Below are 16,736 nucleotides of genomic sequence, written 5' to 3'. Positions count from 1 at the left end.
GACGGTAATGAAACATTGTGTTTGTTCACTCTTGTTCAATTAAACATTAAAGGACAATACCGGTGTTAATGACACGTGGGTCACAGAGTCCGTTCGCCTCATCAGCTGCTGAAGCAAGGCACATTAGAGCCACTATTTAAGGTGACATTCAGAGGTGGCATTGTGTTTTCATCAACTGATGAATTGTGTCGGCCCTTGAAATGTCTTAAGAGCAACTCTCTGTAGTTTAAAAGATTGTGAATGATAGTTTGAAGCATTATTCATCCATCCATCCTTTTCCTCTGCCGCTTATCCTGCTCAGGGTTGTGAAGGCCTGGCGAGACATAGGGCACACCCTGGACAGGTTGCCAGTTGATCTCGGGGCTCAGAAACAGAAAAACAAAGTCGTACCTATGGGGAATTTGGAGTTTCCAGTTCACTTATTAACTGGCATGTCTTTGAACTTTGGGAGGAAACCGGGGGAAAACTTTGCAGACACAAGGAGAACTTAAAAACTCTTCTAAAGGCCAGCAGGTTTTTAACACAGGACCTTCTGACGTACAATTAGCGATGCAATAATGACATAGAAATCTAAACCATAATTGTTCTGGTACCTAAAAAGGGAACATTACAGTACTTCTTTTTTAAAGCTAAATCCTACTTTGTCAACACATAGAAATGTGCTCACTAAAAAGATATTTCACTGGGACATTTCCCATTCTCATCCCTGGGGTAAGGAAGTGAAATCCTTATTTTATTTGAATGATTTGGTATTTATTTTGCAGAAAAAGATACTCTGTGATATTGAGAAGATTATGAGCAAAATTTTCCTCATGTATAGAAAAAAAAGATCTTTTGATATATGGTACAAACCAAAATTACAAAGTTGTCTCATAAAAATAGCGCTACAATATAGAAGGTCTCGTGAAGTGTAATGTAAACAAAAAGCAAAGATCCCTTCGTGCACAGTTACGCTGGGGAAGATTACCATTAGCCTAAAAGACTGATAGGTTTAATGTCATTTCAGAGGAGGACAGGCATCATTTGCTATGTGACAGAGTAGAAATTGAGACTGAGGTTTATTTTTTGTTTTACTTTCCTGCATAGAAAGATTTAAGGAATGCACTTTTCAGTAAAATGACCTCCATTAATGTTTGTTTCTTTTGGTTGGATGACTATGAAAAATCTGAGTTATGTTTTAGAAGGGGAACCTTGTTTGTGGCAGAATTTGTTTGCCGGGCCTTGGATAGAATGCAGAGTATTAAATTAGGTGACTGAGCAGTAAGATGACGTGTATTTTGGCTTAATAACTGCAACAATATTGTAATGGTGTCTTGCAAACCCATCAGAGTTGGGGACATGTTTGTGTGCATGTCACTGAATAAAGAAACAAACACTGCAGTGAACTGATTAGGGGAAAAATCATTTCACAAAGAAGGCTAGGTGTGTGTTACACACGTTCATTCCTTGATCAGCGGTTTAAAATTAAGCTTTAGAATTTTGAATATGACCATTTATATATCTTAAGTATATGAGTTTTTCGGTTTTAATTCTCTTTTTCCCTATATACCAGATCTGTTGTGACTGTTACTGTGGTTTTTGGGTGAGCATCCTTGTGGAAATCTGGCTGTGATGTTAGAGGAATGACTCGGTGGGCTGATGGCTATGTCATTGAGGTTATCGAGTGGGAACCTCCCATCACAGATGTCAAGTTGAATTAGACCCGCGACACCCCAGAAGGCTCAACAGTTATCACGTGCCACCCCCGTGACACCTGCTCAAAGCACCGACCAGGACTGTACCCATCCGTACTGGCCTGTCTCTACATTCAGGAACATAGATGTTCCTCAAATGCACCTACACTGACTGTATTTGCCCTCTCACTATAAATATCAACTGTAAGCCTAAATTGCATATTGTGTGGACCAACACTAAGAAGCTTTTAAAAGTGTAAGACGATTATGCAGAGAGTAGAAAGTGTTGTTTGACCACCGACGTGACACTGATATTTGCTGTATCTCCCATCTTAAACACGAGCTAACCATACTTTGCACACAAGCTGATGCCTTTTCTTTTCAGCCTGAGCCATCAGTTGCTCTTTTCAGCTGTCTCTGAAACTGCCTTTGCAGCCTGCCTTAATCCCTGATCATGAATCCCTAACTCCCTAAGTAAACTGGTACTAGATGTGGCCACAGATCCATGGTAACAAAATTCCACAGGGCACACCCTGGCTTTCCAGCCTTGCTACTAAATCCCATCTGTTATCTCAGTAAACCTAAGCCTCTTCCGCTCATATGCGTCATCTGCTGCATCTTCTCATGGTGAAGTGAGTTCTACAATGTAAGAAAATAGTCTGGTGAGTGTTGAACCACAGAACCAAGCAAAGGCTTAAGACATGGCTGGAATTATAAGTTGCTGGCTACTTTCTTTTTCCCAAGCACCTGCTGGTAAATATATTACCAACACTATACAATGTGCTTTCCTTAAATGAAATAATCATTGTATATTAATTACTGTCTCTAACTCTGATTCTAAAATTACTAGAAGATGGGAGTTGGATTATTGCATAATGCTTCTCTAAGTTATTAACTTACTCAGAATGCTGCTTTGTAAAGGACCCAGCGGGCTTTGGATCGACCCATGCATCACTACAACCAAACCCTTTTCTGGTCATCCACACATTTGATAATGCTTACAGATGTCCATTTAAGTCGAAACAGCAAATAAATAGTGATCAAACAAAGAAAAATGTATTGGAGTGGAATGGAAGCAGCACAATACGAAAGTTTGCCTAACCAAACTTAAGTAAAGAAATTGAGACTCAAGTTAAACACAAAGTCAGGAAGGCACTGCGGCGCATCAACTATGCTTCAAAATAGCGACAATCTTCTAGGTGACCCACAATTGGCCCAATACTGGCCCAGTTTATGAGATATAAAGTAGAGTTGACGGTGACATTAATCAAAGATGGCTTTGCGGCACATCTGGTTAAGTATTGCATTAGTTACATTTTCTGGATGAAATCTTTTTCTTCTTTTTATGTATTTTTTTGTTTTTTCAGGTTTCTTGGGAGAGAATTGCGAAGTTGATGTAGATGCTTGTGCTCTTCCCAACAACACATGTCCACCGCTGACTCAGTGTTTGGATCTCCCAGTTGGCCTTGAATACACCTGCCGTGTGCCCTGCCCTCAAAACCTTCAAGTGGGTAAAAAAAATAAATCTAAATAGTCTACTTGTCTTCATCTGCTGTTCTGTTAAGTATTCCTCTTAAGTCCTATACATGTTTAAAGAGCTCCCAATGTTCTGCTAATTTCTCTTGAAGTGATGTCTATGTATTCTCTACAACAGTGCAGCAACATTATCACAACAGCAGGGGACCATAACAAGCAAATTAATGAGGATGTTGTATGTAATATTCTCCTGTTTTATTTAAAGGAATTTCAGCACTGTTGTTTTTGTTTATTTTTAAATTGTATTTTTTCACACAAGCACTAAGAACAGTCATCACATTTATATCTAGTTGGGTTGGTGGAACAGTATGACTGCATTTCCAATAGGCACTTTGACACTTTGGCATAAGAACTAAATCAAACTGGGATTGAAAATAAATGCAGAAAGCATTGTCTTTTGTGGGTTAAAACACTTTAACTTTCATATGTTGAGTAAAAAATGGGAATGCCTGCAGATATTTATAGTAACCTGCAAAATGTCTGCAAACTGTCACCACAAACTGAATTATAATATTGAGGACTTAAGTTAGAAGGTATCAAATATTAATTCAGTATCTTATTTATAAAATGTGGGATAATCCTTTGTTATACACAGGGATAAAAATAAGCATAAGTCCCACAGGAAGATTGACAGCAAATGCGATAATCCATAAACACAGCAATCAGCTGGTGCTGAAGCTGAACAGTATGTTGGTTTACCCAGGAAGAAAGCTGTATGAAAACATTGACTGCAGAGGGAGTTCACAGCTTTTTTGTGACTTTTATTGATACCGTGCTGTGTGAAACATAACAGAACCGATACAAAAATGAAGTTAAGTAACAGATTCTGACCCATGACCTGACTCAAAATACACAAACATCTTGTTAGTGGCTAAGGTATTGAATTATATATCTGCAGTATATTGCATGCTGCATTTTTTTTAAAGAAACAGTGTATAGTATTTAGTGGCATCTAGCAGTGAGGATTTCAGATTGCAACCACCTGACATGTTGCCGAGGTGCTATTAACTAAAACAGTGGGAGGGCAAAAGCGAATGTCCCTATCTAGAACAAGTCAGCCTACTCCATATGTAGATAAAACGGCTCTTTCAAAGGTGGCAAAAACACAAGGATTCCAGTATTCAGGTGATTATACCATAAAGAAAACATACATATCTATTTTATATTTAATTTCTGCCCATATATCCCCCTAAATCCTACATCCTGGACCTTAAAATCATTCATTTTTATGTTTTTTTTTTTATTTTGAATGTGGTCCCACATCCTGTAGATATTTGAGCAGTCAGGATTGTAGAAGACTAAGCTGCATTCGTGTGATTGTTTGTCAGGGTATTGGTTTGGCATGCAGGAGGGGAGCACATTTACAGGGCTGAAAAGGCCTCTGCCACCTGACGCGGATGAGTGGCGCTGAAGATTTTCAATGTCTGTATTTTTGAATGCATCGATGTCTTTATGTATGGATGAACCCCCCCTTTTTCGTTTTAAAAAGAAGCATCCAAACCTGAACAGAGGAGCTCCTTCAGATGACAGATGGAGATGATCACTCACTGTGGAGAAAGCCTCTTGTTGGCCCCCTTACAGAAATGCCATGATGTCTGCATTATACACCTTCCCACAAGACAGCTCTTCCCTCGGCCCCTTTGTTTCCCCTCTACTATATATATACACATGTAACAGCAAGCAGGCATATTTGTGTTGTTACAGGGAGCTCTTGGGAGGTTTAGCCCTCAATGACCATTGATCTTGTCTTGTAAGACATGATGTAGATGCTACATGGAATACTGAGTGAACCCAGTAAAAAGCATGAATTAGTATTCATGAGTGTGTCATGTGGTTGAAGCTCATTTTCAAGCAGCCAGGAGCAAGAAAAGATTAGGGGTTGCATTGTCAAAAAATGCTTATATTTTTAACCAGAATGGGCTCATTGCAATCTGAATTTTTTTTCTACAAGCAACGTATTTCATGGCATCTTCTCTCTTTTATCAACAGCCATGTGCCAATGAAGGACGCTGTGTGTTGAATGATGCCGGTAGCTACACGTGTATCTGCACACCTGGTTGGTCCGGTCAGAACTGCCGTATAAATGTCAATGATTGTGTTCAACATTGGTGTCAAAATGGAGCCACTTGTGTGGATGAGATTGATGGTTACAGGTGAGTGTTTCATATCTTGATTGTCTTCAAGGCCATTCAGGCACCAGAATGTCAATGATTGTAGAAGCCGTGACATTTACTGTTATTTTCCTTCAGGGCTGAAAGAATTCCTCTACCTCTACACAGTATTAAGACATTCTCTTTAATCTGTTACTAGCTGCCTTTGTCCCGGAGGATACACAGGTGTCTACTGTGAAGAGGACATTGATTACTGCGCCGGCCATCACTGCTCTGAACATGGTGTTTGCCTGGACCAGCAGTATAACTTTACCTGCCGCTGCATGCCTGGATTTGAAGGGGTGCTCTGTGAACTGGAAACAAATGAGTGCAACAGCTTCCCCTGTGCAAGCGGCGCCACCTGTGTGGACCTAATCAGTGATTATCGGTGCCACTGTCCCCCAGGGTTTGAGGGTATGAGACCATCTGATGCGAATGTGAGCCTATTTGCAGCCATTAGTATGGCGAGCCACAGGAATATCAGGTGTTTGAATGTTGAGAGAGAAATATGCTGCGTTCACACAGAGAGTTTATCAGAATTTGCTCGCCATTTCTGAAGATTAGGTACAATTTTAACATTGAATTTTGATATGTGTAATGGTCAGGTAAAATATCAGTCCGGTCTGCAGTACATATTGCATTGTACATTTCTGCAAACCACAGATATGTCTTGCAGATTAATTACAGAATTTCTATAATTAATTGTGTAATCATATTTTTTAATCACGTTTTCAATTTCATACCAGTATCTTCACCCTAGCATAAAAAACTCAGCCCACTACAGTGTCTTGAAGATGGCAATGTCGGCTGGTGATTACATGATTTTAGAAAATTATCGTGTTTATTATAAACTTAAATCGCATTGTTATTAAGGCGTTAACGGTGACAGCATTAAAAAAATTGTAGCTTGAAAGTATGCATTCATTCATCACTATTAATAAGGTGCCAGTTTATATCATAATAATGTAACATCTGTGTTAAAGTTACCTGTTACAATTAATGCCATGTTTATGTGAAAACTTGTCAACTAATAATATAAAAAGTTTCCTCTTATATATTTAATAATGCTAGATAATGCACATTTAAAATAGCTTGTCTTTGGGATAATGCAGACAGGTAATACTACCAATCTTTGCCTTGTGTGGTAAAAATGTTTAAATTGAACAGTGGTGCAGTAACGTTTAAGCAGTTAAATGAATTAGTATTGGCTGGCATAACGATTCGGCTCAGAGTGTGTAGCACAAAGTGTGTCTCGTACGGTTTATTTAGGCTGGAGGTACACTCAGCAGCTTCCTTAATTATGTCAGTATCTTACAGTACATGATTAACAGAGTACTTGCCAGTGAACAGGGTCGTGATGGCAAAAGTACAGTACAATTACCTTTGGTGTCGACAGCAGTGCAGATAGAAGAGCTATGAGCTCTCCGACTCATGAAGAACCAAGAGGTCTGAAATATCGCTAGAGGCCAGGCCTGGTGGAGCATTAAATTTGTCAGTAAAATCTGGAATCAATTCCATATCTAACTCTTGCCCAGAGGATAATACAATTGAGGTGACACCATTCGCTGCATACATACAAGCTGCAACATGTTGAACACATAATTATTCAATCACAATTGGGCCAGTGGAATCAGAAGCAATCAGCTGCCTCATGAAATAAAATCTTGTCACCAAAAAAAAGAAGAAAAAAAGAAATGGTGTGTCCCGTGGTTGGGAAAATAAACTGAAATGTGCACTGCACATGTTGTGAATGTGTTTTAAAAAAGAGCTTCACACCCTCAGTATTTATCAAATGTCCACAATGGCAGCAAAATGCATTGGTAGAAACATAATTTAAACTGTACTCCATGTAACATTAAATGGAGTTTATTTGTTTCTCTTCTCCTGCAGGAAGAACCTGCTCTGAGAATGTAAATGATTGCTGGTCGCAGCCTTGTCTAAATGGAGGCTCATGCATGGATCTGATAAATGACTACATTTGTCATTGTCCTCTTGGTAAGTACCAACTACTTTTGTATTATTGAGCATGTTTACAAAAATATCATGCTATTAATTTTCTGTGTACTGTACCTTGGGAATACGTGAAAAGTTTATTTCTCCTGCATTTACATACAAACTTGTTTCTTCATGTTGATCGTTTTTCATGTTTTGCTCGAGATGTGCTTCCAAAGATAGCTAAGACTGGAATTATCAAGGACTCGAAACCACTTAAAATAAGCATCTAAAAAGCCTCTACACAAAGCGAATAGAGATATTAAATCTGTATTATGGGCTAGGGTTCAGTTTTATATTTTATTTTTTATAATCAAGGTTAGAAGTGATGTTAATAGGCCTGCAATAAAAACAGCTGTGTTTTCTTTCTTGCTAATGCACTTAAAGGAGCAGTGCGTAGGATTTAGTGGTATCTTGCAGTGAGGATTTCATTTTGCAACCAGCTGAAACTTCTCCCATGTGCCAAGGGTGAACTCCTGGTTGGGACTCCTTCAGTGTTTATTGTTCAGGAGATTTCTTCCCCTCCAAATCAAACAAACCTGGTAATTAAAACCTGTAAAAACAATAAATACAATAGTTTCACGTTACAAATAAGTGTGTTTACTACTAACACTGTTCAGTTGTAGCAGAAGGGAGCCAAATTATCTGCAGAGGTCTCCTCCTCTCCAAACAAAACTGACTTTTTGATTTAAACCTGACAAAACACTGAATTAAGCAGTTTTCCATTTAAAAAATCTGGGATTTTTCAATACTGCTCATTGTGTAGGGGCTACTAACAACAATGCCCAATGCAAAAACAGAAATGGCCCCATCCATAGCCAGTGTTTGGTTTGACCGTTCTGGGCTAGTGTAGAAACATGACAGTGCAGTATGGCAGACACTGTCTACAAGGACCCTATGCAGATAGAAACGGTTTATTCTAACGTAAAGAAAACAAATTTTATTTTCAGTTGATTTTACACAAAACAAAACTAAACTTATTATCTTATGTCCCATTTCGGCAAATATATAGCCCTAAATCCTACACACTGGACCTCTGAACATGACTTCCTAATTAGATTGAGACTTTGTTTTCAGTATTGTCCTCTAATCAAGTGACACTGTGTATTACATACTACTGTATGCTAGACATTTTATGGCACATGTTCCTGAGTGGATCCATAATCAGGATGTAATAAGAGGGAGCTTTTGCCTTTCCAAGTGTGCGGCTGATTTTACTGCGCCCTTCGGTAATAAAAGACTTAATCACTCCTTGATTGCACAAGTCAGAACGCAGCAGTCCAATGTCACATTCAATGGTCAAAAGCCCCACTCCACAGAACAGGACTCACAGACAAATATTTGACAAATAAAACCCACAAAACACACACTCTGGTGCTGGGCGATGGGTCCGTTCTGCTAAATCATTCCACAAAGGCAGAGGAACTGCGTGGGTTATGCTAGATGTTTTTTCCTGTTGTTTTTTTTTTTTAAAATCTACCCTTGTATTTGGTTGTATTTGATGTAGTGAAACAATATCACCGTTTTTGTTGTCATTGTGCATCATGTTTTAGTTCTCTGTTTCTTTTGCTCAGCCAAATATTCCCCCTATTTTACTGCACAATAAATCAGCTCAAATGTGGGTGAAGTCATTAAAACATTTACTGCCGTGAAACATGTGCAGCACCTGTTATGGTGTGTTTTTATGACATTATAGACATTGCAAATGCATCACTGTAAATAATCTGCTTTTATAATATTTTTTGCCCTTTGCCCAAATTAGATTTAGACAAAACCAGAACACCAATGTGTCGGTAAAGCCTCCATTACTGTTTTGATTTCATTGACAGATTTATAGACAGGTGTTTCTGATCACTTTATCTTTTTAGAAATTCAATTACATAAATGGTCTGTCAGGTTTGCTTGCGTCTCCCAACGAAAACACACATAAAGAATCAGAATCAGAGTATCACTATTTTTCTATCTTGTGTTCTGACCCTTTCCTGCCTCGGTCTCCTGTTTGCAATGTGTGTTGTCCAGTTGTTCTTTATTATCATTGCATGTTTGTTCTGTGTTATTAGGAATGGGAATAAACAAGAAGGATCTCAGGAATACTTCCAAGGTTGCACATTCCAAATTTGTTGTTTTGGTGACTAATACAAATGTTTAATCTGCGCCTGGATCTGCATCAAAACACACAAAGTGATTGGCAATCATGCTAATTACTTGATGGCAGCCATCATTTTTGGAAAATGTCTAAATCCTGTCAGAGTCAGACTCATGACCATGAAGTCAGCAAATGAATGATGTTGTCCTGTCACTTAGCTCGACCAAATTTTGCAGCATGTGCCTTTAGAAACGCATGTGCATTTCATCTTAATTTAGGCTATGTTAAGACTGCAAAGAAAAGTGGCCCAGATCTGATTATTTGTGCTTATATGTAACTCAGATCTGCTCTTTGTAACAATTTGTACAGCAGAAATTACATTGAATTTGATCTTTTAAATTCTGATTTAGGTCTCTGTCATATGTGGTCTTAAATCAGATACAGATGTGATATTTTGCAACGTGACCTCAGTCTAAACAGTTATATAGAATTAAGTTGACTTTTGCATCACTCTAGGTGACGGTTGTCAGAGTTCTGCGCTGGCAGGAGTGACTCAGTGATTACAAAGGCATCATCTCCATCAAACATCCTTGAATTGTGGTTTAAATCTGTTTGAGTGACATTGTGACCACCACATCACAACAATTGGCTCTGATTCTCTATCCACACGTCAGTATGGAAGTAGCAGCCATTGCGTCATAAAAAGCCATTATTCAAAATTTGTCTCCTTATCCTCATTATCATCTGCTCACCAAGTTGTTGGCTTCTGCTGCACATCAGCTTATGAATGATATTGTAAACGCTGACTTCAGTGGCCTCCATGTATACTTCTGTACGACAGCATGCTGTGTGCAATGTCTTTGTTACTATTGTTTTGCCCTTGCAGGTCAGTTCATGGCCCCAACCGGTTCACATTGGAATCTGATATTGGCCATATTTTTTAAATTACGCAATCGAATTGAGTGCTTGAGTGAAAACATTTACCAGAACAGTCAATGCCAGAAATAAGGTTTGGCAACATTTTCACTTGACTTTTTCATTTACTCCTTATAATAATATATGTATCAAATTTATTAAAGACAAGATGGAGGCATAGCCCAGAAACAGTTTAACAAACTTTTAGGCGCAATTGGACATGACCTTAACAAATTCTTCTTAAACCAAGTTTTGGGGAAAAAACTGTCATGTTTTACATTGTTGCTGGATAAATGTGCACAAGGTCTTATTATTAGATTTAGAAAATAACGGAAAACTCACTCAATCACTCATTCCCTTGCCCATCGCTTAAAAATGTAAAAACAAATTTAAAGATATGCTATGCAGGATATCCCAAAAAGACAATGTATAGGCTCATACAAAGGTAATCCCTCTCATACATCACTTCTTACCCATTAGAAGTCTGTGGTGGTGTATTTATCTGCAGAGACCTGCCTTCTGTCTGTATTTTTTTATTTTCGTTCTATTTTCTGTGCTCATGGGCATGCACCCTAACTGCGCTCAGATGAGGTCAGGGTTTTATGAAACAGTAGCAACCAGACCGTAATCAACAGGCATCCAAGAGACACAGCACTAAAAGTACAGCCAATATAGCGAGGCAAAACGCCAATTGAGATTGAATCTTGGGTTGTTCTTTACTTTCACTTTTGGTGACAAGCATGTTTACGAAAAGACAATACTGCATTGTATTTCTGTACTCTTCCCTGCTTCCTTACATACAGTTTGACAAAGAAGGACAGAAACATAGCCTTTTTGGTGGAGATTGGTAGAGAATGCACTGGACAAGCGTCATCTAGCTTTCGTGATCCTACACAACCATTAGTCACTATTTATTTATTAAAATCCCTTCAGAGTAACAGAATTTTGTGATTTCTATCCAAGAACATGATTTTCAGTTTTTCAGCTCAGTGAAGCAACCAGAACATTTTAAATGAGGGATGAATAATTATGCTGATGAACAGCATGATGACGAGTCAAGGAAAAGCTGTGACCCTTGGCTGCTATCACCGGTATACATAGGTATATGGCTTTAATGCATTCAACATTAAATGACAGTATGCCTTGTTACTTTTATACATTTTGAGATAAAATAAAGTAAAAAAAAAAAACACAGCGTGTCTCACTTTCTGCCTTTGCTACTTGCAGCAGAGTTGTGCTGAGCCCCTCATAGCTGTCAGACAGAACAGGGAGTCCCATTTGGAGATGGTGACACTGTAAATGTGACATTCCTTCATGCAACATTAACCTCCGAGTGAATTGCATGCACAATTGGTTATTAAACACTTCTGAAACACTCTGTTGGAGGCAATAGCTGTCCATTAACTAGTCAAGGCAATACATAATAAGATGAGAAAAGGGTAGTTGGAAGGTCATCAAACATCTAGATAGATGTGTTGATGTAAAGTACGCGGCTCTGGAAACAGGTACAAAAAGTGGAGACGGCTTACAACAGCAAGTACATGATCTAATATAACTGCTGTCCTGTGGGTGTGTAAGTCTTGATAAAAGGGATTTGCATTAGGAGGTGAGGTTTGAAATATTTCACTCCTTTGCCAGTGAGTGAGACCTACTTTGCAGACTGCACACAGATTAATGCGACGGATTCTTCCTGTTTAGAGGCTTCTGGTTTAAAGAGGTTTTTGGTTAGCATGTGAATCTCCCTGCTTTTGTGAATGTCGAATTGCCGGTAAATTATTCTTTTTCTTTTTTTTTCTGTTACACATTACATCATGGGAACATGTTGAACAGTGTGATGTCAGTAGAAAAAAAACAATAACCTATTTTAGGATTCTCCTTTTCCTTTTCAGCCATCTTTATTTGTACACAATCATGTAATGAGTATCAGTCACACCATCTGTCTGGGCTTTATTTACAACAATAGATATTGACATGGGTATCTATCAGTGACATGCAGACGTGCATTTGGTGGGGCTGACAAATGTGATATAGATCAGTTTGGTAGGGTGGGTCTCTGTCAATGATTCACTCAATTAGCATACTGCATAGCAGGTAGATTGCAGCAGGAACGATCAATACCTCCATTAATCCGCTAAAGAAAAGGTGTCTATAGCTACAAAATATACAGCCACATAAATATGTACTGCGTGACATTTGTTACTGTTGTTTTATGAATTCAGAGCTCATTGCTTATTTCCCAAGGTTTGGCTGAATTTTTTTTCTCCACTGTTAATGTCATTGCAGGGTTCAAGGGGAAAGACTGCTCTGTAGATATTGACCTCTGCTCATTTGGACTGTGCAGTGAACATACATTAATATGCGTGGAGACTAAGGATGGACAGAATGTGTCTTGCACGTGTGAAAGAGGTGAGCAAGACCTTTAACGGATGTTATGTTTGTCATGCAGGTATATTAACTGGTGGAAAATCATGCATTTTTTCACGCTTCAAGGTCACTTGAGTAAAAGAAGTCTGTGGCTGAACAGTAAATGCTGCAGCTTCAGGTATGATTAGATGACTTTACATCAAAACAGTAAATCCTCATTTTCTGTTTTATCATATCAAGACTTCATAAAAGTCAAAACACATGGGACACATCAGGGTGCGAAGCTGGGCTTTTTACCTGCTACATAGACTCATAGTCTGCTTACATAGTCTGCTTTGCAGAGTGAGCAGTTGGTTAAGCAAGGTTTGCAAGTGAGGCTATATGAGCTGGAACGGAATAACTTAACCCTTTGATACCCGAGAAAATTTGATTGAGCAGCGTCCCAACGTACTTAGGAACTTTTTTTTTACTTGGGAATTTATTGATAGTTAATGAGACACATAACTTTAATATTTGCATTCTCACTGATTCAAGCCACATTTCCAAAGGCTTTAACATCTTGAGTAAATGTCTTCAAATTTAGCACAAACTTCCACTCTGAGTCATGGATGAACTGATTAGAAACTAGTGAAAATGTTAAGGTTTTTACCTTGTTTTGTTTTTTTTTGTATCTGTTACTTATTTAATCTCTCTTTAAAACTCGACTATGGACCCACCAACTTTGGAATAATGTTTGAGTGCTGCTTGAGTCGAGATAGACGATATATTGTGATGGCCCTTCATTGTAAAGCAACAGCAAAGGGGCTAAACAAACTAACATGCAGCTACAGCTGATCATACCTGGGACTGGTGCAGAGTCATTTGACCTCTGAGTGAATTTTGCATTTCAGTTAAATAAAAAAAGTTAGATGTTTATGGGTGTTAAGGGGTTTCCTGTGCAGTGGGTAAGGGGCTTTACTAGACCATGTATCAAAAAATAGTCCCAAAACTGTTTCATAACATTTTCACATCCTCATAACCATCCAATAATCTAATGCTGATTTACGCTTATTAATTTGACAGTTCCTGCAGAAAAAAAAACAATTTTGTTTGTGTGTCAGTCACGTTCCCTTGATTCCACCTCCACCAGGATGACAGCGTTATCACAGCAGTAGCTGCCAGCAGTGACAGGGATAACACTGACAGGAGTAAGAGGAAGAGGCTTGACCTGTTAGATACTCTGAGGCTTGCCAGGGGTAACCAGGCTTCAGACTCTCACAAGTCGACGATACATGTGCCGTAAGTGACAGAGTGCCAGTATAGCACTATGTGTACTTGCACAGGAAATCATGCAGCTTATTTCCAGTTCAGTTATGGCGCTTGAAATGAAAACATTTTTCCTTGCCAAACCAATCATAATTCAGTCGACACTACCCTACACCAACTCTGCTATCTCTTTTCAAATGAATGGCTATTACATCGAAGTTCATGTAACCCAATCAATAACCCTAACTTCATTACTCCTGTTGCACTTATGCTCGGCGGATGTCAAAGTGAAGGATTGTGAGTGATTTCTTATGTAAATGAAAGCAACCTGCGGCGAGCTGCTCTCTCCAGATCACTTCTCAAGGGCAAACTGTGAGATGCTGTCTTGTCTAGATGTTTCAGGTCGGCAGTCTTGGCATCTATATTATCTAGCGCTTGCCAACCTAATGTGTTGCAAAACATGTTACTCATACCGTCCCTCGCTATACTGTATATCCTACGCTGTCAACCTTTTGACCTAGTATTTAAGGCTTACACTAAATCATGTCCTTTGATTGAGAATGTTGGATGAATTCAAAATGGTGTATTTTGCTTGTATGATTTGGCATTTGTATCATTTATGCAAAAAGAAAAAATAATAAATACAGTACAGGCTGGTTAAGAAACAGAGACAGTTTCTTGGGAAGTTCTGCCACATATTTTTAAGTGATTAAACTGTCTTGAAGAGCAGATTTTTGCAGGGCAATAATTGTGTTTTTACAACCCAAAAACTGTTGACAGCAGTATATTTTTTTGTTTTACATTAGCATTTATTTCAAAGGAACAACTTTGCAAGCCTTTATTTTTACCATAAAATAATTTGAGCTCCAAAAAGCTGTTGTTTCATCAAAAGCCCCACTTGGCATGAGATAGTTTTTGTCATTCTGCAGGTTTTTGCAGAGCAGCAGTTGTTTGGTTGCTGTTCTTGTTTTTATATAACCCCACAGCATTGTTTTGGAGGGAAAACTGCTTATTCTGACTGTTCTTTTTATGTTCATTTTACTTCCACATTCCTAATTGTGGCAAGCATCTTAGGACCCTTATGCTCTGTTTAGTCTTGGCTGACTGTGTGAAAATTTACATCGCAGACACATAACATATACTCTTTGGGAGATACATGTGAGGTTAACCACACACAGCCTACTATGGGCCTTACGCTGACATGTTTCTTCCCTTTAATAGCCTGTGTGGGTGCTCATGTGTGTGTGTGGTGCCGGTGCTTTTACACATGTGCACTGATGCATGTCATTTGTTTCATGTGGTTCCCTTTGTGTATAGATTGACTTTGATCTTAAAAATCACTGGATTTGGCTTGTTTAATGTAATAAATCAGAAGGGCAATGACTGGCTCTTATTAAACATGATTAAATGATCCAGTGAGCTGAGTCCGCATGTGCCCAGCAAGCTCTTTGAATCAATACAAGCTTTGAAAACCAGCTTTTGTTTTTGAAAACAAAGTCATGCTGATCCTAATTGGCTGAGGAATGAAACCAGGCAGAAAGGATTTCAATAAGTGTTCTTTCTTTATATATACATATTTTTTTTATTTTTATTTTTATTTTTTTTTTTTTACATATACTACAGGGTTTGGAGGGTCATTTTGTGAAGTAAATCTCAATGAGTGTGAGTCAGCGCCCTGCCAGAATGGTGGTATTTGTAAGGACGGCATTGACCTGTACCAGTGCTTCTGCTCAGAGGGTAAGTTGCAGTGCAATTAGATCCCCAAATAGTGGAGAAGATATGATTATGTAACTAATTCAGACCTTTGGTGGTGTAACAAGTGTGCAACCAACCAGTTTCAGTCCTGGAGTTATGACCCTGGCTTAAATGAAAAAGCTATTCAAAAACACTTTTACAGTGATTCTCTCTCCACTCTGTTGTTTGGTGGTCTATTTCTTATTCCTGTGGATAAATGGCTAAACAGAGGTGAAGAGACATTGAGTTATTTCCACTGCAGCTATAGCTCAAATCCACAAGCAAGGCCATCTTCCATCTGGTGCTGAAGTTCAACAACCATTCAAGGAAAAATCCATCTTTTAAAAGTATCCAGGAAACAAATGCAGCTACAACTCATTCCACATAAAGTAAAGAGTAAGGGTGTAACTGTATTTCAATCTGAAAGAGAAAAAGGTTATTTTTTTATTGTACACCAGCAAACAACAACACAAACAAACCATTTCTGCTACAGTGGTCAATGACAAAAAAAAAAAATCCTGACCAAATATAACAAGTTGATTTTGATCTCACGCCCTCTTGACTTAAGGTAGAGAAGGAAGGTAGAGGTGTCTGGTGGCTCAGTGGATGGAGCGGCGCCCCATGTGCAGAGGCTGTGTCTTCGCCGCAGCAACCATGGGTCGAGTCCAGCCTCGGCCTCTCTCTCTCCCTCCCCACACTGTCCTGTCAATTAAAGGAAACAAAAGCTCAAAAAAATAATTTTAAAAAAAGAAGAAGGTAGATCTATTAGTCAGTTTTTAAACAACGTAAGTATTAGTCATTTTTTCAATAAAGTTTTTAAACAAGTTCAAGGAGGAATTAAGTGATTCCATTTACCAATGGGCTACCATGTCGCCGGCACTAATTCAGAATACTGGATCTGCTAAAAAAAAAAAAGAGAAGAGCTGATTAATGCAAACAGTGCGGGCCGACTAATGTCCCGATATTGACCAACTGCCGACTGTTGGCTTGGTGTGTCGGGGACCTTTAAGATAAGCCTTTATTTTGAAATTCCCATGGCAT

At 38.7% G+C, this 16,736-nt stretch overlaps 1 protein-coding gene across 1 annotated transcript in view; it reads left to right on the top strand.

Annotated features, from left to right (window-relative positions):
• eys (EGF-like photoreceptor maintenance factor) overlaps window positions 1–16,736 on the top strand; it is a 205,464-nt gene that overhangs the window by 33,196 nt on the left and 155,532 nt on the right. The window contains exons 10-15 of the mRNA XM_088086235.1: window positions 3,041–3,180; window positions 5,199–5,362; window positions 5,520–5,773; window positions 7,250–7,354; window positions 12,636–12,758; window positions 15,585–15,698. Coding sequence (XP_087942361.1) covers window positions 3,041–3,180; window positions 5,199–5,362; window positions 5,520–5,773; window positions 7,250–7,354; window positions 12,636–12,758; window positions 15,585–15,698 — 900 coding nt within the window. The remainder of the gene's footprint in view (window positions 1–3,040; window positions 3,181–5,198; window positions 5,363–5,519; window positions 5,774–7,249; window positions 7,355–12,635; window positions 12,759–15,584; window positions 15,699–16,736) is intronic.

This window comes from Plectropomus leopardus, chromosome 13 (genome assembly GCF_026936395.1).
Source record: "Plectropomus leopardus strain MGB_pleo_1.0 chromosome 13, ASM2693639v1, whole genome shotgun sequence".
Lineage (NCBI taxonomy): Eukaryota > Metazoa > Chordata > Actinopteri > Perciformes > Serranidae > Plectropomus > Plectropomus leopardus.
This window is presented reverse-complemented; position numbering and strand designations above follow the sequence as displayed.